At 50.3% G+C, this 14,835-nt stretch overlaps 1 protein-coding gene across 1 annotated transcript in view; it reads right to left on the minus strand.

Moving 5' to 3' along the window:
* Positions 1-226: 226 nt before the first annotated feature.
* Positions 227-14,835, minus strand: part of LOC119465002 (arylsulfatase B-like) — a 76,737-nt gene continuing 62,128 nt past the window's right edge. The window contains exons 7-8 of the mRNA XM_037725849.2: positions 5,764-6,048; positions 227-417 (exon numbers count right to left, since the gene is read on the minus strand). Coding sequence (XP_037581777.2) covers positions 227-417; positions 5,764-6,048 — 476 coding nt within the window. The remainder of the gene's footprint in view (positions 418-5,763; positions 6,049-14,835) is intronic.

A 14,835-nucleotide genomic window follows, 5' to 3' on the forward strand; every position in this document is an offset into this window, starting at 1 on the left:
TCTTTACCTCTACACGACCCTATCGCGCTGAATTTAGCGATGAAATGAAATGACTGAAGCCAGCGTGAAGACTTTGTGCATGTGGTTCACCTCTGCCTGTTTAATAGTAGATGTTTGGCCTTTGTATTCTGTCCTCTAATTGTGTCTTTCTCGTTTGTGTATTTATCGATTATATAAAGCACGAGCTCTGTTGAGTTATTTCATTATTGAGGCATAAAGCGTTCACCTACCAGCCATCGTGCTGGTCCTCGGGTGACGCACCCAGCACCAGCTTGTGCCACCCGACGCGTATGGCGGCCAGCTTCCACTGGTAGTTAATGTTGTACAGGATCTCGGTGCGCGGGGAAGGCCGGTCGTCCACAAGCACGGTCCACAGGTCCTTGCCATCGATGGCGCCGAGGTCGGTGATGTCGCCACCTATTGCGGTAATGGGACACACAAGTTAAGTTTCTTAACACAGCTGCATTACTGGCAGCGCCGTACCAGAGCAGCGAATAGAGTGATTTATAAGTGTCATACATTCAGCCACTGAATAACATAACGTAAGAAAACGAAAAAAAATCATTCTGAGCTGGGCTGAGCTTGGAATACAATTGGGCAGAGTTAGGCACACAACGACACATACGGGAGTGGTTAAGCGACGGACATCTATTGAAAAGTTCACGCATTCATATATGCGTGCGTACAGCCGCGTGACGAGCCCCTTCCTGCAGAGTTTAAGAAGCGATTTTTTTCTCTGACTACAAAGCTGATAGTACTGGCACACTCAGGCGAGCAAGATGTTGAGCGAGTTCTTCACCATCGCCAATCGCAGCACAGAATTGTTGTGGCAGCGCCCGCTCACTGGTCTACGTGAAGCCGTGCCACAAAACCTCTGTATCCACAAGCAGCGCTCGCGTCGTCGGCCATATCTGCCTACTAGAACGAGCGCACCGTCTTCTCGGCCTTGGTACAAAGCTTGCCGTGGCGCCACAATAGCTGACGCCAGAAGATCTCGCCATGCTAAGGGAAATCTCCTAACACACGTCGAATATCGACTATAATATCCGAGTCTATTTTAACGCGATAGCATTAAAGGGCCCTGTGTCGCAGAAAATCCGGCGTCAGTCTCGGTGGCGGCGCCGGCGTCCGCGGCCGAGAAAATCATCCCCAACCACGCAGGCCCTCCGAATATATTTAGATATATGTATATACCATGCCTTGCTATATGACATGTGGCATATCAGGGAAATATTGCCCCACCATTCTATTTATAATGTTGCTCATACCTTGTCTTATATTCTTGACAAAGCTGTTTCTTGGAATTTTGAGAGTGACAACCCACAATCAAATGTCATGAAACAAAACACCCACAGTGCATGCCTTTTATGTTAAATTTTCTCAGACTGAAATATTAACAGTGTGAAACAATAATGGAAACATTAAAATTATGTAATTTTTTGGCGCGGTTGTGCACTATCGCTGGGATCGGCCCACACAAGAGGCCGCGTTTCTACCAGAAAGCTCGCCTTTGTGCATAGCCTTCGGCGCCAGCGTTTCCCGGTAACTATTAGGGTTGCATAAGCTGCAGTTCTCGGGAAGCGTAAGAAGCAGTCAGCGATCTTTGGATGCTATCGCGTTCCACTCTTAAAAGCGAAGCTTAAGCGTCCTCCAAATTTTAAATAGACTAAAGTAATGCATTTCATCGAATGTTAAGCTTCATATTTACCATTCCATGCTCTCGTGAATTGGCCCCGAACCTTGTACCTTGTCCTCTCTATACTCTATAGAGAGGACAAGGTACAAACACCTTGTCTGTTTTTTTATTAAAGCTAGACAGAGGTTTATTGAACAACCCAAGTTCGAGTTCAAGAGTTGTTAGGTACGTGGGCGATTTTATTATCATTCAGGATAGTGGCTACGGAAACCATGACCAGGAAGCCCATATTCTAGAAATCTCCAGAAACTGTTTCTCCCCCTTTAGTTTAACCGACAAAGCACTAGTTAACAGCCCCTTGCAGGTTCTCGATCTTAACACTTATAAACATGTGTGTTGAGCTTTTCATCCCTGACCTAGCAAACCACTCTTAGCGTCACACTCGGGAAGTGTCAAGACGTGGCAGTGTTCACCCGTGTTTCAAAAATGCTGCTCGAAAGCCCTCTGTGATGCTGTCTGCGAGAACAAGCAGCTAGTCTGGTGGCGGCTGGCGACCCAATGCAGGTGCTCGTCTCAGCCGCAACTAACGGATTTAAGAAAGTGCGGGATCCACATGGCGTCCCTGCGAACGCATCCGAGAACAAACAGAAACTGGCGGTCATTCCCTATCAGCACGAGGTTTCACTTGGGCTGCAGAAAGTGGCGGGCCAGGCCTGTGTGAAGGTAGCTTTTTCGGCACCGGAATAGCTTAACCGCCTTGTTGGCTGACTGATACTGGCTATGAGTAGGAATGGCTATGAGAAGGACGCTACGAACAAGCCAGCAGAACAAGCCGAGCGTTGGCGATGCTGTTGGACCAGAGGCGCGTCTTCTTCACAATATAAGTATTCTTCTTCGTAAGGTAAGGGTACGGAATTGCAGACGTGCAGTAACCTTACGCAGTGCGCTCAAAATTCGGTACTTGTCCTGGTTTTGACCTAAACGATACGGTACTTATTTGCAGAATGGAGACAATGAAGTCGAACAAAGGAGGAGAAAATTAGAGCGAGAGAGAGAGAGAGAAATAAAGAAATTGTAGTAGCACCAACGAGGCAACGCGCAGAGCTGCTGCCGACGCCGTCCGCGTTTCCCCGCGTTCGCGCCGAACGCGCGCGGTGTCCTCTGGTGGCCGCTCGGCAGGTTTCGACCAGCCACTCCCCGGCAAGTGTGGAGGCGCATCTTGGCCGTGACGTCACCGGGGATATAAAGCTCGGAGTCGCCGCGGTGGCGGCAGAACTCTCGTTGACTCTGTGGTGAGTACATGCAGCCTTGACATGGGACGACCAAAGAAAATCTGGACACCCGAAGAAGAAGCCGCTCATCTTGAAGCGCGTCAGGCAGCCAGGCGAGAATCATGCGCATCGGTGGCGAGCCGATTCGGAATACCGTGTCTAGAAGCACATAGCATTTCCTAGCAAAACTTAGACAAGCCTAGTAAAACCTGGAAGAAACTGGGTCGATCCCCAGCTCCGCCGTCTACTCCAGCTTTGCAGCACTAGTGCAAGCTGCCCACGTTTTCTTTCTTCGCGTTGCCGAAACAACACTTTCCGTAACTTATGACAAAAGCTTTTCATTGCTAAGGCGTGCAGCCACGTCTTAGCGAATTTTGCTGTGATCCGTATAGTATTTTACAGAGAAATCTGTATATGGCTAGGCGAAACGAAAAACCATTCGTCCTATGTTTCTCTAAACGTCTCCATTGGCTGCGCCGTCAGTTACGTCGTTCTCTACGTCGCAACCAAGCGCGCTCGCCATTGGCAGCGCCGTTAGTGACGCCGTTAGCGAACGTGTTCCCGCCATTGCCTCGTTGACGCTGCTCTGCCCGCAACGCTGCTTCCTCGACTCGCCGTTGTCGCATGCGTTCGATATCTCGAGTTAGCTCGGCGTCGTGGTTAGCAGCATCCGCCCGCCATGGGCACTTGCGTTCCACTAGAAACACAAACATGTAACCGATAGTTGAGAAACGCTTCAATAGAGCGTCGGGACAACGCCTCCTTTATAGGAGGCGTTGGTCGGGATTAACCCACTGCTAAACACCGGGGCCGCACGTTTCAGCTTCGCTGGTTAACCATCTGTACGGAGTGCTTGGGCGGTGTTTTTTAAAAATGATGATAATAAAAACAACTAAAGTTTAGTTTAAGAATGGATGCATTTATATAATGTATGTCAAAGACGTAGCCCGTACATGGCTTGGAAAAACGAACAGCGCTAAAAACTTGGCCGAACAAAGAATCCACGCATCTCCATGTAGTGAATCATGACGAGTGGGCGAAGCACTGGGGATCATTCTTACCGTAAATCACCCGTGACATTGCCCACTCGTGCATGTAAATGAGTGACAACCCGTGTGTACAGTATATAGAATGTTTTATTTGTCATAACTCGTATGTATTGTTGAATTCTGAATTACTTTTTTCCTTCATTATCACTGCTTTGTGGTCCGCGAAATGTAGAGCCAATGGTTCTTCGATCGGATGTAGCCTGAAGTTGGCAAAGACAAGGTTTATGCACGTTGCCTTGGTGGTTGTTGGTTGTTTCCAGTCGTACGAAATGCATCGTAGAGCGTATCGAGACGTCATATACTGCAAAAGCCAGTCGCTGTCCGTGATGTCTACGTTGAAGTCTCAGAAAAGTACGAAGGGGTTGTTCTTGTACTTTGTTTCGTATTCGCGCATGGCTAGATCGATGTGCTTTTCTCCGTTGCCTTGGGAGAGATTTGGGGTCACTGTCATGACGACGGTTCCGTCGGATAGCTTTATTGTAGCGTGTTCGCCGTTGTGAGGTCGGCACGTCATTGGTAGGCGATTTCACGTGCATCCCAACCCCACCCGCCCAACGCTCTGCTTCTCCTGTGCAGACGACGGGGAAGAATCCATTGATGTGCGGTCTCGCGTTCCACGTTTCGGTAAAGCAAAGGACGTCTGCTTTCGCTAGTATGGGATCTCGTTCGACGTATTTTGCGTGGGCATTGAGGGAGCGCGCCGCGGAGAGAAGAGAAGCGGGGGTCGGGAAGTGAGCTAGGAGCTGGCGAGGAGGAGACCGCGTGCGCATGCGCGCGACGCCCTCCTTCGCCCTCCTGGTTGCTATGGCTACGGCGCGGCCAAAGTTGGCCATGAGCACGGACAAGGTGGACGGACGGACAAGCTTCGACCCTAAGGTGCTTCGACCCTAAAATAAGACATCGCACTATCGTATGTCTTGTTATTCGGAGGCCAGACTTGTTGCAGCGCAGGTAACAGTGGAGATAACAGTTGTTTTCCAGCCAGATCTTCTAATGAGTGTACGCGGTGCGGCCACGGCTAAGTACGGCAGAGGGCGGGCACTATTTCGCGAGTCGCCTATCACTCAATTGCGCTTTCAGCGTTGTGAGCATGCTATATTATTCTAGATTTGAAAATACAGGAACAAAGCTTTGAGCTAGAATCTCGATAGTATCATATGACGCAAGCTTTACTCACTTTCGGTGACCTGCTGTCGGACTTGTTTGAAGAGGTGTTTGGAAGTAACTTCCGATCACGGTATTGTAGTCATCACGCGACGCATATTGTTATTTGATCACTCTCGGGAATTGATGAGGCAAACAGTCCGAAGCAGGGCTGCTTCCTGCTTAGAAACCTTTGTGAAAATTACGGCATCCGTAGTTCGCAGTAAAAAAGGGCCAGTACCTCCGAGCGATTTGAAAGTGCCGTGTCTCCTGACATCGTCTTTTGTGAAAGTTGCCGAGACGTTTAGTTAGGATGGGCTCTCCGCAGTGAGCAGCACGTGCTACGACGGGGTAGGTGAGCCTCAGCTAGGCGGCTGGCCGCGGCTCTGGTGTTCAGCGATTGGGCAGTGACGACACGTACGCTCTCCCCATGTCCATAATTATCAGCCAACTTCGTTCTTGACGCCTTTTATGCGTGTTCACGATCCGAAATGAAGTATAGGCGCGCCATGAGTGGGGCCGCAATGTTCTGTGCATGGGAGAGGGACCGCCCCATGGGTCGTTTAGCGTTATGCGCATTTCGGTTCCACTATTCCGCGAAGCGCGCTATTACGCTAAACACGCTTAGCTGAAACTTCCTAATGACCGAGCTGGATGCGCTTACCCGCGGCCGAGTAGAGGGTGGGTAACCAGTCGGTGACGTGCGCAAGCTGCGCGGCAACGCGTGGCCGGGCCACCTTGGTGCTCCACAGCACTGCCGGGGTGCGCGTTCCGCCTTCCCACAGCGAACCCTTGGATCCGCGTAAGGGCCAGTTGGAGCCCGCCGCCGGCTCGAACGCGTCGCCGCCGCCCGACGAGAGGAACGCCACCACGGTGTCCTCGAGCACCTGCCTCTCGCGAAGTGCCTCGAACACACGTCCCACGGACTCATCCAGCGCCGACACCATCGCTGCGTTTCCACAGGCAATTTTATATTACCCATACGATACACGGATCTGCCTGTCACCAACGCTACCACCACTTTCGCTGTTCATTCCACATGCATAAGACAGGAAGACCAATCCACGGATTCTTCAATACAGGTCATCAATCTAACGGCCTTGTGGATTGATATGTTAATCTTGCTAAAGCTTATTACGCTAGACCTAATTTGTATACAAATAATTATATTATTTAGTTCATAATTAGCACTCGATTGTTGTCAGAAAAGTACCAGCAAACCTAATTGTTCAGGCTGTAATGCAATTACATATGGTCGATCATCCACATCATCCTATATTTATGTGTACTGCAGGACCTCTCCCAGCGGTCTTCAATTACCCATGTCTTGCGCTGGCTAATTCCAAGTTATACCTGCAAATTTCCTAATTTCATCACACCACCCGATTGTTCAAAGCGATGTGTCTTCAAAGCGATGTGCGATGGGCCAAAGTGCATTCGCCGAGTGCCGGTAGCTTCGTATGCGCTGCGCTTTCGACGTTTAGTTCGCGTTGAAGCGAGAGCCAGCGCGAAAGTCAATCTGCTCGCTGCCGCGGGCACGATTTCTCACTCCGGCGTTTTGACGAGCTCCCGCCGTCATTGAGCGGGATGTGTTCATGTTTACCTGTGCGCGCGTGACACTGTGCTTGTTTAAGCCAGCCGTAACTTGTGGTGCGCAGCCATGGTAGCCATGGCAACCCGGAGGAAGAGGAGGAGGAGACCGCTTGCATGCGCACGCGCTCTTCTCGCCAGCTCTCTGCCTTCCGACCCCTGCCTCTCTTCTCTACGCGGCGCGCTGAGCCAGGAGAGAGAGAAAAAAAAAGGCGAAAGCTTTCACTAGGCCGCGCAAAGCTCAAGAGACAGCGAAGCTGGCCGATTGATATCGAGCGGCTAGCCTCCAACGTGTTTGGCGTTGGCAAGCCACAGCGTTCTTGACACTGTACCAAACTTGGTTAGCCGGCCTGCGACTCGCCGTGGTTGCTCAGTGGCTATGGTGTTGGGCTGCTAGAGCACGAGGGCGCGGGATCGAATCCCGGCCATGGCGGCCGCATTTCGATGGGGGCGAAATGCGAAAACACCCGTGTACTTAGATTTAGGAGCACATTGAAGAACCCTAGGTGGTCGAAATTTCCGAGTCCTCCACTACGGTGTGTCTCATAATCAGATCGTGGTCTTGGCACGTAAAACCCCATAATTTAATTTTTTTAGCCGGCCTGCGTTTGTGGCATGCCCGCTGACGCTCGTAGGCGCCCACGCGTCCAGCGCTAGTCACGCGAAGCGTCGCGAAAGGGAAGATACAGTTGCAATCTTTTTCAGGGTGAACACGGGAGCGCGTGGCTTTCTATATCACCAGCGCCGTCAGATGGCAGCCACAATATCTGCGCCCATGCTCGGGGGGGGGGGGGGGGGGGGTAGGCTCCTTTCGTGCGCATTACGTCATCGTAGCACGCGTGTGTCGTCTGCTAGCAGTTTTTTCCCCTCAATAGAAACCAAATTATGAGAGAAACCACGATTTTGATGCTTTTAATTCAGAACGTTGTGCTTCTTATGCTTGGCGTTATTGTAATTACTTCAACTTTTCACTTTGTTTAGTTTTCCTTCTGCTGTGTTCTTATCGTACAACGAACAGGCAAGGGAACACAAACATCCGAACTTTTATTTGGTTCAAGTTCAACAAAATATTGATCCGTTTAGAAGTAGTATTAGTAAGCAGGAATAATTTTCTCTTTGATGATGTTAGTATTTTGTCATACAACCCTTTGCGGAAACGACTACTGCCATCCTAGAGGGAAGTTACGCGTACAGCGCTGGCACAAAGCCATGATGCGCTCGAAGGTCCTCCCATTCTTGTCGAACGGCTGCCCACAGCTCGTCCCCAGTCGTCGGGCGGACAGGTTTTCGCACCACGGCTGCTTTGATGTAGCCCCATATATTTTCGCAGATGTTTATGTCAGCGCCTTTGGCCGGCCAGGGAAGCATGCCGATTCTGCGATTTTCTATATGTTCCTTGACGACTTTGGCCGTGTGAACCGGCACCAGGTCATGTTGAAACATAAAGTCGGCATCGGGAAAGACGCTGTGGGCGTAGGGCAGCAACACATTGTCCAAAATTTCTGTGCAGTATCGCTGCGATGTAAGGGCACCTTCTATGCGATGCGGAGGCCCGAGACCATGCCTTGGCACCGCGCCCCACACGTTCACGCAGTTTCGGCCACTCGCGGCGACTCCCTGCACATTGGTTGGCTCGTAACTGCATGGAAATCGTATTTTTGACCATCCTTCGCAAAATCAAACGTCCATTAAGAAAAGTTTCTTACCACGTGCCTCTGGTTCGCCAAACTCGCATCCGTTGGTCTTGGCGAGTTGTAAAAGTCGACTCATCCGAGAAGATCACTCGGCCCCAGTCATCTGCCATCAATGAGGCGTGTGCTTCGGCAAACTGGAGACGTGACTTCTTGTTCGAAGCAGTAACGACTGGCTTTCGTGCAGCTACAGAATTTCGCAGTCCAGCACTTCGGAGGCGTCGCCGGACCGTAGCAAGGGAAGCGTCCACATCTAGCTGCTCCCGCACTTGCCTCGCGGACTGGAACGGGTTCTCGACGACAGCAGCTACCATAAGCGCGTCTTCAGCCTCCGTCATTGCCTTTGGTCGACGCCTGTGTGGGGCATCACAGAGTCGGCCTTCCTTGCTGAATGCCTGAATAATCATGTTGACGGTTTTAGCGCATCTGCACGAGAGCACCGATGGAGCGCTGTGAATATCCCTTCAGCGAATATTGTACGATTTTCCGCCTCTCTTCTTCGGGAACGCGGGCCATGCTGAAATTCAGCTGCTGCTCTGACAGATGCGGTAATGTGCAAGAATATATATACGCTCCTCAAAGACGGAAGCCGCTTTTAAATACGCCAACAAGTGTCATGAGCATGCGTGGCCTGGCTGCAGATCAACAATGATCTTGAGAACGCCCACAAAACATTACACATATTTTCAAGTTTATTGATGCATCGTGGGGAGCGTAATGAGAAGTTCAACATCGTCACCAATCCCGAACCGTACGGCTACCTAATTGCGGTACGCGCGCAGCAGACGACACGCACTTGCTTGCGTGACGCAATGCGCGCGGCGGGAGAATTTGCGCACGCCGGACACACTGCGCATGAGCAATGCTTCTCGTTGCCGCCGCTGAACCGCGCTGTGAGCTCAGAAGGCCTAAAGCTCCTTGATGTTAGAAAGTAGCGACACTCTCCCCCACGCGCGCGCTTTCCTCCTCAATTCTCCTCGGATTTCTCCCCCTCGCCGGGCCGGCGCGGCGCTGAACCCTCCAGTGGCTCGCTGCAGCCGCATTAGAATTAATGCGCGCGCTTGTTTATTCGGCCCTTTGAAGCGTTGTATGGGAATTTATCCCTTGTGAAACTGTCCTGACGAAAGTACGTTTCCGATAGAACGTCGTGCCATTTTTTTAGGACGCTTCGATAAATACAAGCGGAAGCGCTCCGAAAAAATGAGTACCAAGCAGTGGCTGAGCTGTTTACCTCTACGTCGCCACTTGGGTTGTCCGTAACGCGGAGGTGTATTGGGTGCATACAATATAAGCAGCGCAGAGTATAAACGAGAATTTGGTTCACTATCTTCGCTCTTAAAAGGCTCAGAGACGGTAACCAAGAAGAAATGTGATAGTTTACTTAAAGTGAATTCGCCAAAGTGAGTGGGCCAAAAGCCTTTGTACCAATGCCACTGTGCGAAATACGTGCCGTGCTTGCGAAACAGCCAACATAGAACTTTACACACGCGCCTGTATTCCGTCACTATGAAACGACGAGAAATTACATTCCATCACCTCTGGGAGTAACCTAAGTCTCTCTCTCTCTCTCTCTCAAAAAAAAAAAAGGCTGATTGCTTACACGGAAACTGCTAAGACTGGCACTTGATAATTAACTTATAGACTTCAAGATGTCAAGTTTATCATAATTGAGGGAGATTATCAGAAGCGCGTGGCTTGTACTTAATGAGCATGCGCGAATAATACATAATACCACTTATCTACCTATATATTGCGGTTCATGCCTTCGCAACATAAAGTACATAAAGAAAAAATGCTCGCAGTATTGAAACTTTGCAAAGATACAATAAGCACGCAATAAGAGTAAAATAGTTCCTTGGCTTCACAACTATCAGGCGCAAGGATCACACGCACACACACACACGCGCACATACATACATGCACACACATTCACGCACACAAGCACGCACATACACAAACACGCACACACACACGCACACAACTACAAAATATGAGTTACAGGCATTAACTCACAAATTACATACATTTGAAAACTAATGCACGCGCGAAAACACAAAAAGCTTTGTCACGGCTCGAAGAGTCAACGAAAATTTCAGCCGACTGACTTAAAAAAAAGTATATGCACAGTTATCGGTGCTCTGTATTAAACTGAACGAAGAGTCCGGCTACGTGAAGAGCATTAAAATCTCCATGCAACTTCATCCACAAATATGAGGAAAGCTGCAACATTCACCTCACAAATAACGGCGTGCTTGGAAGGGGCGAAATCCCTTCTCCCGATGTTATGGAGCCACTGATTCCGACGCACGACATTCCGTTCACCTCGGGGTATATAAAATAAGGCTTGCCCTTTCTCTGGCCTGCTGCTGCATTTAAACGCGCTGCGGCAAGGCATTTTCACGGAGAACGAGTCTCGCATTCCCACGAAAGGATGGAAAAACTTGGGAAACACACGTTCGGAGCGGTAGGGCGACCACCACTTGGACTGCTCATGGCGAGCGGGAGAAACTAAAGGCGCGCGAAAGCAAGTTTCGCGCCGTTTTCGTGACGTCAGGGTCACCTGACGGGGTAGTCTCGAGCGCCGCAGCCATTCAGCGTGGCGGATGCGCTGCCTCCGCGAAAGAGGGGGAGAAAAAGAGTAGGTTGATCGCGCCGGCGAGGGTGTTGCGGCGTAGATCAAAGCGTGTCGCTACTTTCTAACATCAAGGGGTTTTAAGAAGGCCACGCGTTCCCGTGTTCGCCCTCAGAAAGATTGCGACTGTACCTCCGAAAATGATCGCTCGAGAATATCTTCGTACACGCGTAGTTAAGTTAAACCAAGTTAAGACCTAGCAGCAACCAAGTGCATACCTATTGACCCTTTTCGCAGAGCAGTTTGTTTTAGAGAAACGAGATGGCGCTCACGGCGGCGCACCATACCTCTCCTCAGCGACCGCGCACGAGTACGAAACCATTTCCGCTTCTACCTTGCTTCGGTGCGATCAGCTGTCGGAAATGCAATTGAGTTTTCGCTAACACACTGTGCTCCAGTCATGCTAGATTGAATCAAGTGGATGGAAGACGTGTGCAGTAGTTGGTTCTAAAAATAGTGACTGGGTTGTTAAGGAATAGAATGAATATGTGTGGCCAAGTTCGCCGACCGCTGCTGCAACTGTCCGAACGTGTTACCGGCGCTTCTTGATGTACGGCTTTCCTCGAGGATACAGAAATTTGCTCATCCGCCAGCCTTGTATCGCTAACCTTGAAAGAAAGGGCTTCATCCCCAGGACTTCGGTAAGAGTGAGTACCACTCGGTAAACAATGACAAAGGGAGTAGTGCCGCTTCCTGTCATAGTAAGTTTCGCGCACGTTATCTATACACATCTCTCCCAAATGGCAGGAAAACGTACGCCCACTCTATCGCCGACGTATCAAGAATAAGTGAATGGGCGCACACTTGAATATATGCGCACTGTATACGCACAATAAATCACGGACTACACCTATGGCGCACAAATGGTCGAAGCTGAATGTTTTGTGACGGTCCACAAGAGTAAGCGAGTTACTAGTTGTAATATATATTTGCTACAAGGTATTACAATGTACAAAACAGCTACGTTTCAAGCCTTGTGCGCAGCAAGAACAAATCTATCGGAACTGAGCACACCCGCGAGCGATTAGGCAGAAAATAATCAGATAGTGGCCGCACCGAGGAACTTCACGGAGTCAGAAACTGACTAGCCACTGCTTCAAAATATTTGCCGAATAAAGAACAAAGAGCAAAACACACTAATCCTGACTGAATTCATAATCGCAAAGCTTGGATAGCTTGGAATACATATTTAGCCCTGCTTTTAGAACAAGCACCACATCCACTGCTCACAAAAAACACACACAAAAAAAAAAACACAATGCCGTTCTCCTCCCCTCGCCTTTCCGGTATCCCCAGCGGTCGTCACGATGTCAGCAGGGGGAATCTGGTGATGTCAACTGCGGAAACGATGTCCATTGGTTGAACAAGAACCTAAGACTACCGGTTAGTCTGCTAGCAGGTACGCGCACATTCTGCTCTTCCTCGTCGTGTTGCTCGTTTGTGCGCCCTTGCGAATCGGTAATTACAGCCCGCAACGCAAGTGCCAAATCGCTCGCGTTCCAACACAGTCGTGCTTAGCGGTCTGATTAGCTGCGCGAACAGAGTGCGACAGTGTTGGCCTTTCCAGACGTGCGCGCAACACAGGCTCTATAGCGGTACGCTTCGCATAACACGGGCTGGCACTGCAGCAGCAGCGGGTAGCCGAGAAGCGCGGAGTCACGTTACCGGCACGGTAACTCATCGCACGCCGTTTGCCATTCGCGGGCCGCCATTCGACAGCGGTTCTTGCTCGCGAACGGCGAGATTTCCTTGCCGTACGTAGAGAGGATGAGACCGGGACTAATTTGTGCGGCAGATTCACCGCTGCTGATCGCTCAACGGCGCCGATATCGTCGCTAGGCCTTTTATGGTTCCCTTCAAAGCTAAAACGGACGGCGCATTGAAATGAAATACCGACGCTCACAAGCCGCAATATTTTCTTATTGTTGTTATCGCTCTTCGCAATACTTGTACACAAAGAAAAATACGCTATTAGCGGCGCCGTGGGCTGCGATGCGAGCACAGCCGAGCCCGTCGTCTCCCGGCTGCAGCTGATCTTTTCGTTGCCGGTGGCGGAGGAGCGCAGGTTCGCGGTCGTCGATTGGGCCATTGATGGTGCAGCGGGCGGGGCGCCGGCCGAACTGCCGTTTACTTTGGACACCTCTCGCGCGGCAGACGTTCTAGGGCACTGGCGGACGGTTCGCCGTCGGTATATGTGCCGCTAGCGTGGTCGTGACCAGAAGTATGCAGTGTTTTGAGAAGCGCGTTGGCGATGACGTATGTCACGTGACCTTTCGAGAAGCACTCGGCGAGGAGGGGAGACCAGCCGATGAGGAGAGTAGCGAAGGAAAGAGCGAAACGAGCGAGGGCCATTTTTCGATCATCAAACGGGTGTAACTCCGCTATTACGGCACCATTTGGAAAAATTCTCGCGGCTACGTGTTCGTTGTAGACTCGCGCACAACTGCAACACCACAACTAAATTTCGACCTCCGGGTGGTTTAGGGGCCCTTTAACGACAAGAGGTGAACGTACAGTTTACGTCCTTGTCTTCATTTGTGCTAATTAGTGTAGTCATGAAAATGTCGCCCATGACATCCACTTCAGTGCCTTTTCTGAGCGTGTATCATTAGCACGTCCATAAAATGAGGCCATTGATCTGTTGTGTTGTAATAGAACTTCATTTCTTTTTTTTCTTTTTTTTTGTCCTCGTGTATGATGGCATGATCGCCACTATCGCGCGTGCCCTCAAGAGAGAGAGAAAAAAAAACGAAAGGTACGTGCGGCAGTTTTGTGGATCTTTCATATGATTTTATTGCGATAGCAATTATATGGACACTTCAACGGATGTCTGCCGTCGGCGTCGCCGTCGCCGTCAGGTTCCCTATAGATAAAATCTTTACCGCGCGCCGTATGCCCGAGCGGAAGCGTGCGGGGACGCGCGCTATCACGGAGAGCGAACGCACTTATTTCCCACGCGCAAGCAAGGAAGCAGGAAGCCAGCGCCGGAGGGAGCGGGGGGGGGGGGGGGGGCTTCTACTCTGCCAACAACCGCGCTCGTCCGCACCGTCTCTTATCTCCACACGGCTCTGACCTTTATGCGCCGTGCATTCGCCGCTCAGTTTCCGTTGAAGCGATAGACCGCACGTACCTTCGCCCGCTTCGGCGTGCGCTTGCTGCCAGCGTTTTGACAGTCGTTGTCTGCAGTCATTCAGTGTGATCTATTCGTGTTTGTTTGTGCGCGCTCACACCACGCTTGTTCGTTCAGTTAGTAATAGTCGGGCCACATTTTCCAACGCACGCTACACACGCAATGCTGCCCGGATCGGCAGTGCAGCGCTACAGGTGCGTCCCTTCGCACGCGCTGCCCACGGGAAGCGCTTCTCATCAACACCACCGTTTCACAAGCACCTTCTCGTGGTCATCGAGTCTCTCTTCATGTCGGTCTACTTACGGCGCAGCACACCTGCTTACTTAATCAGCTCATGTTTACTACAATTCACATTGCTATCAAAGCCGCTCACCTTACTTCGTATGACATTGCTGTGTTGCTATCGCATTCATTGCTTCGCCCTTATAGGGCGAAACTGTGACATTTTTGTATTGTACTTTAAGAAATGATTTCGACATTCTTTTTGCATGGCGTTACAGCTTGCTCATATTATAGTATGTGAATAAATGAATAAAGTTGAAACATAATGTACAATCATTTTGTGTTCTTAGTTTGACAAAAGTTGATTTTAAAGTACCCCAAAAACGGACAAGCTTCTGAATGACGACGAAGTTACACTTTTTTTTCTGAAAAACGTACGTCGCATTCTGCCTGTCACAGTATCATAAGCAT

Source organism: Dermacentor silvarum, chromosome 9, assembly GCF_013339745.2.
Source record: "Dermacentor silvarum isolate Dsil-2018 chromosome 9, BIME_Dsil_1.4, whole genome shotgun sequence".
Classification (NCBI taxonomy): domain Eukaryota; kingdom Metazoa; phylum Arthropoda; class Arachnida; order Ixodida; family Ixodidae; genus Dermacentor; species Dermacentor silvarum.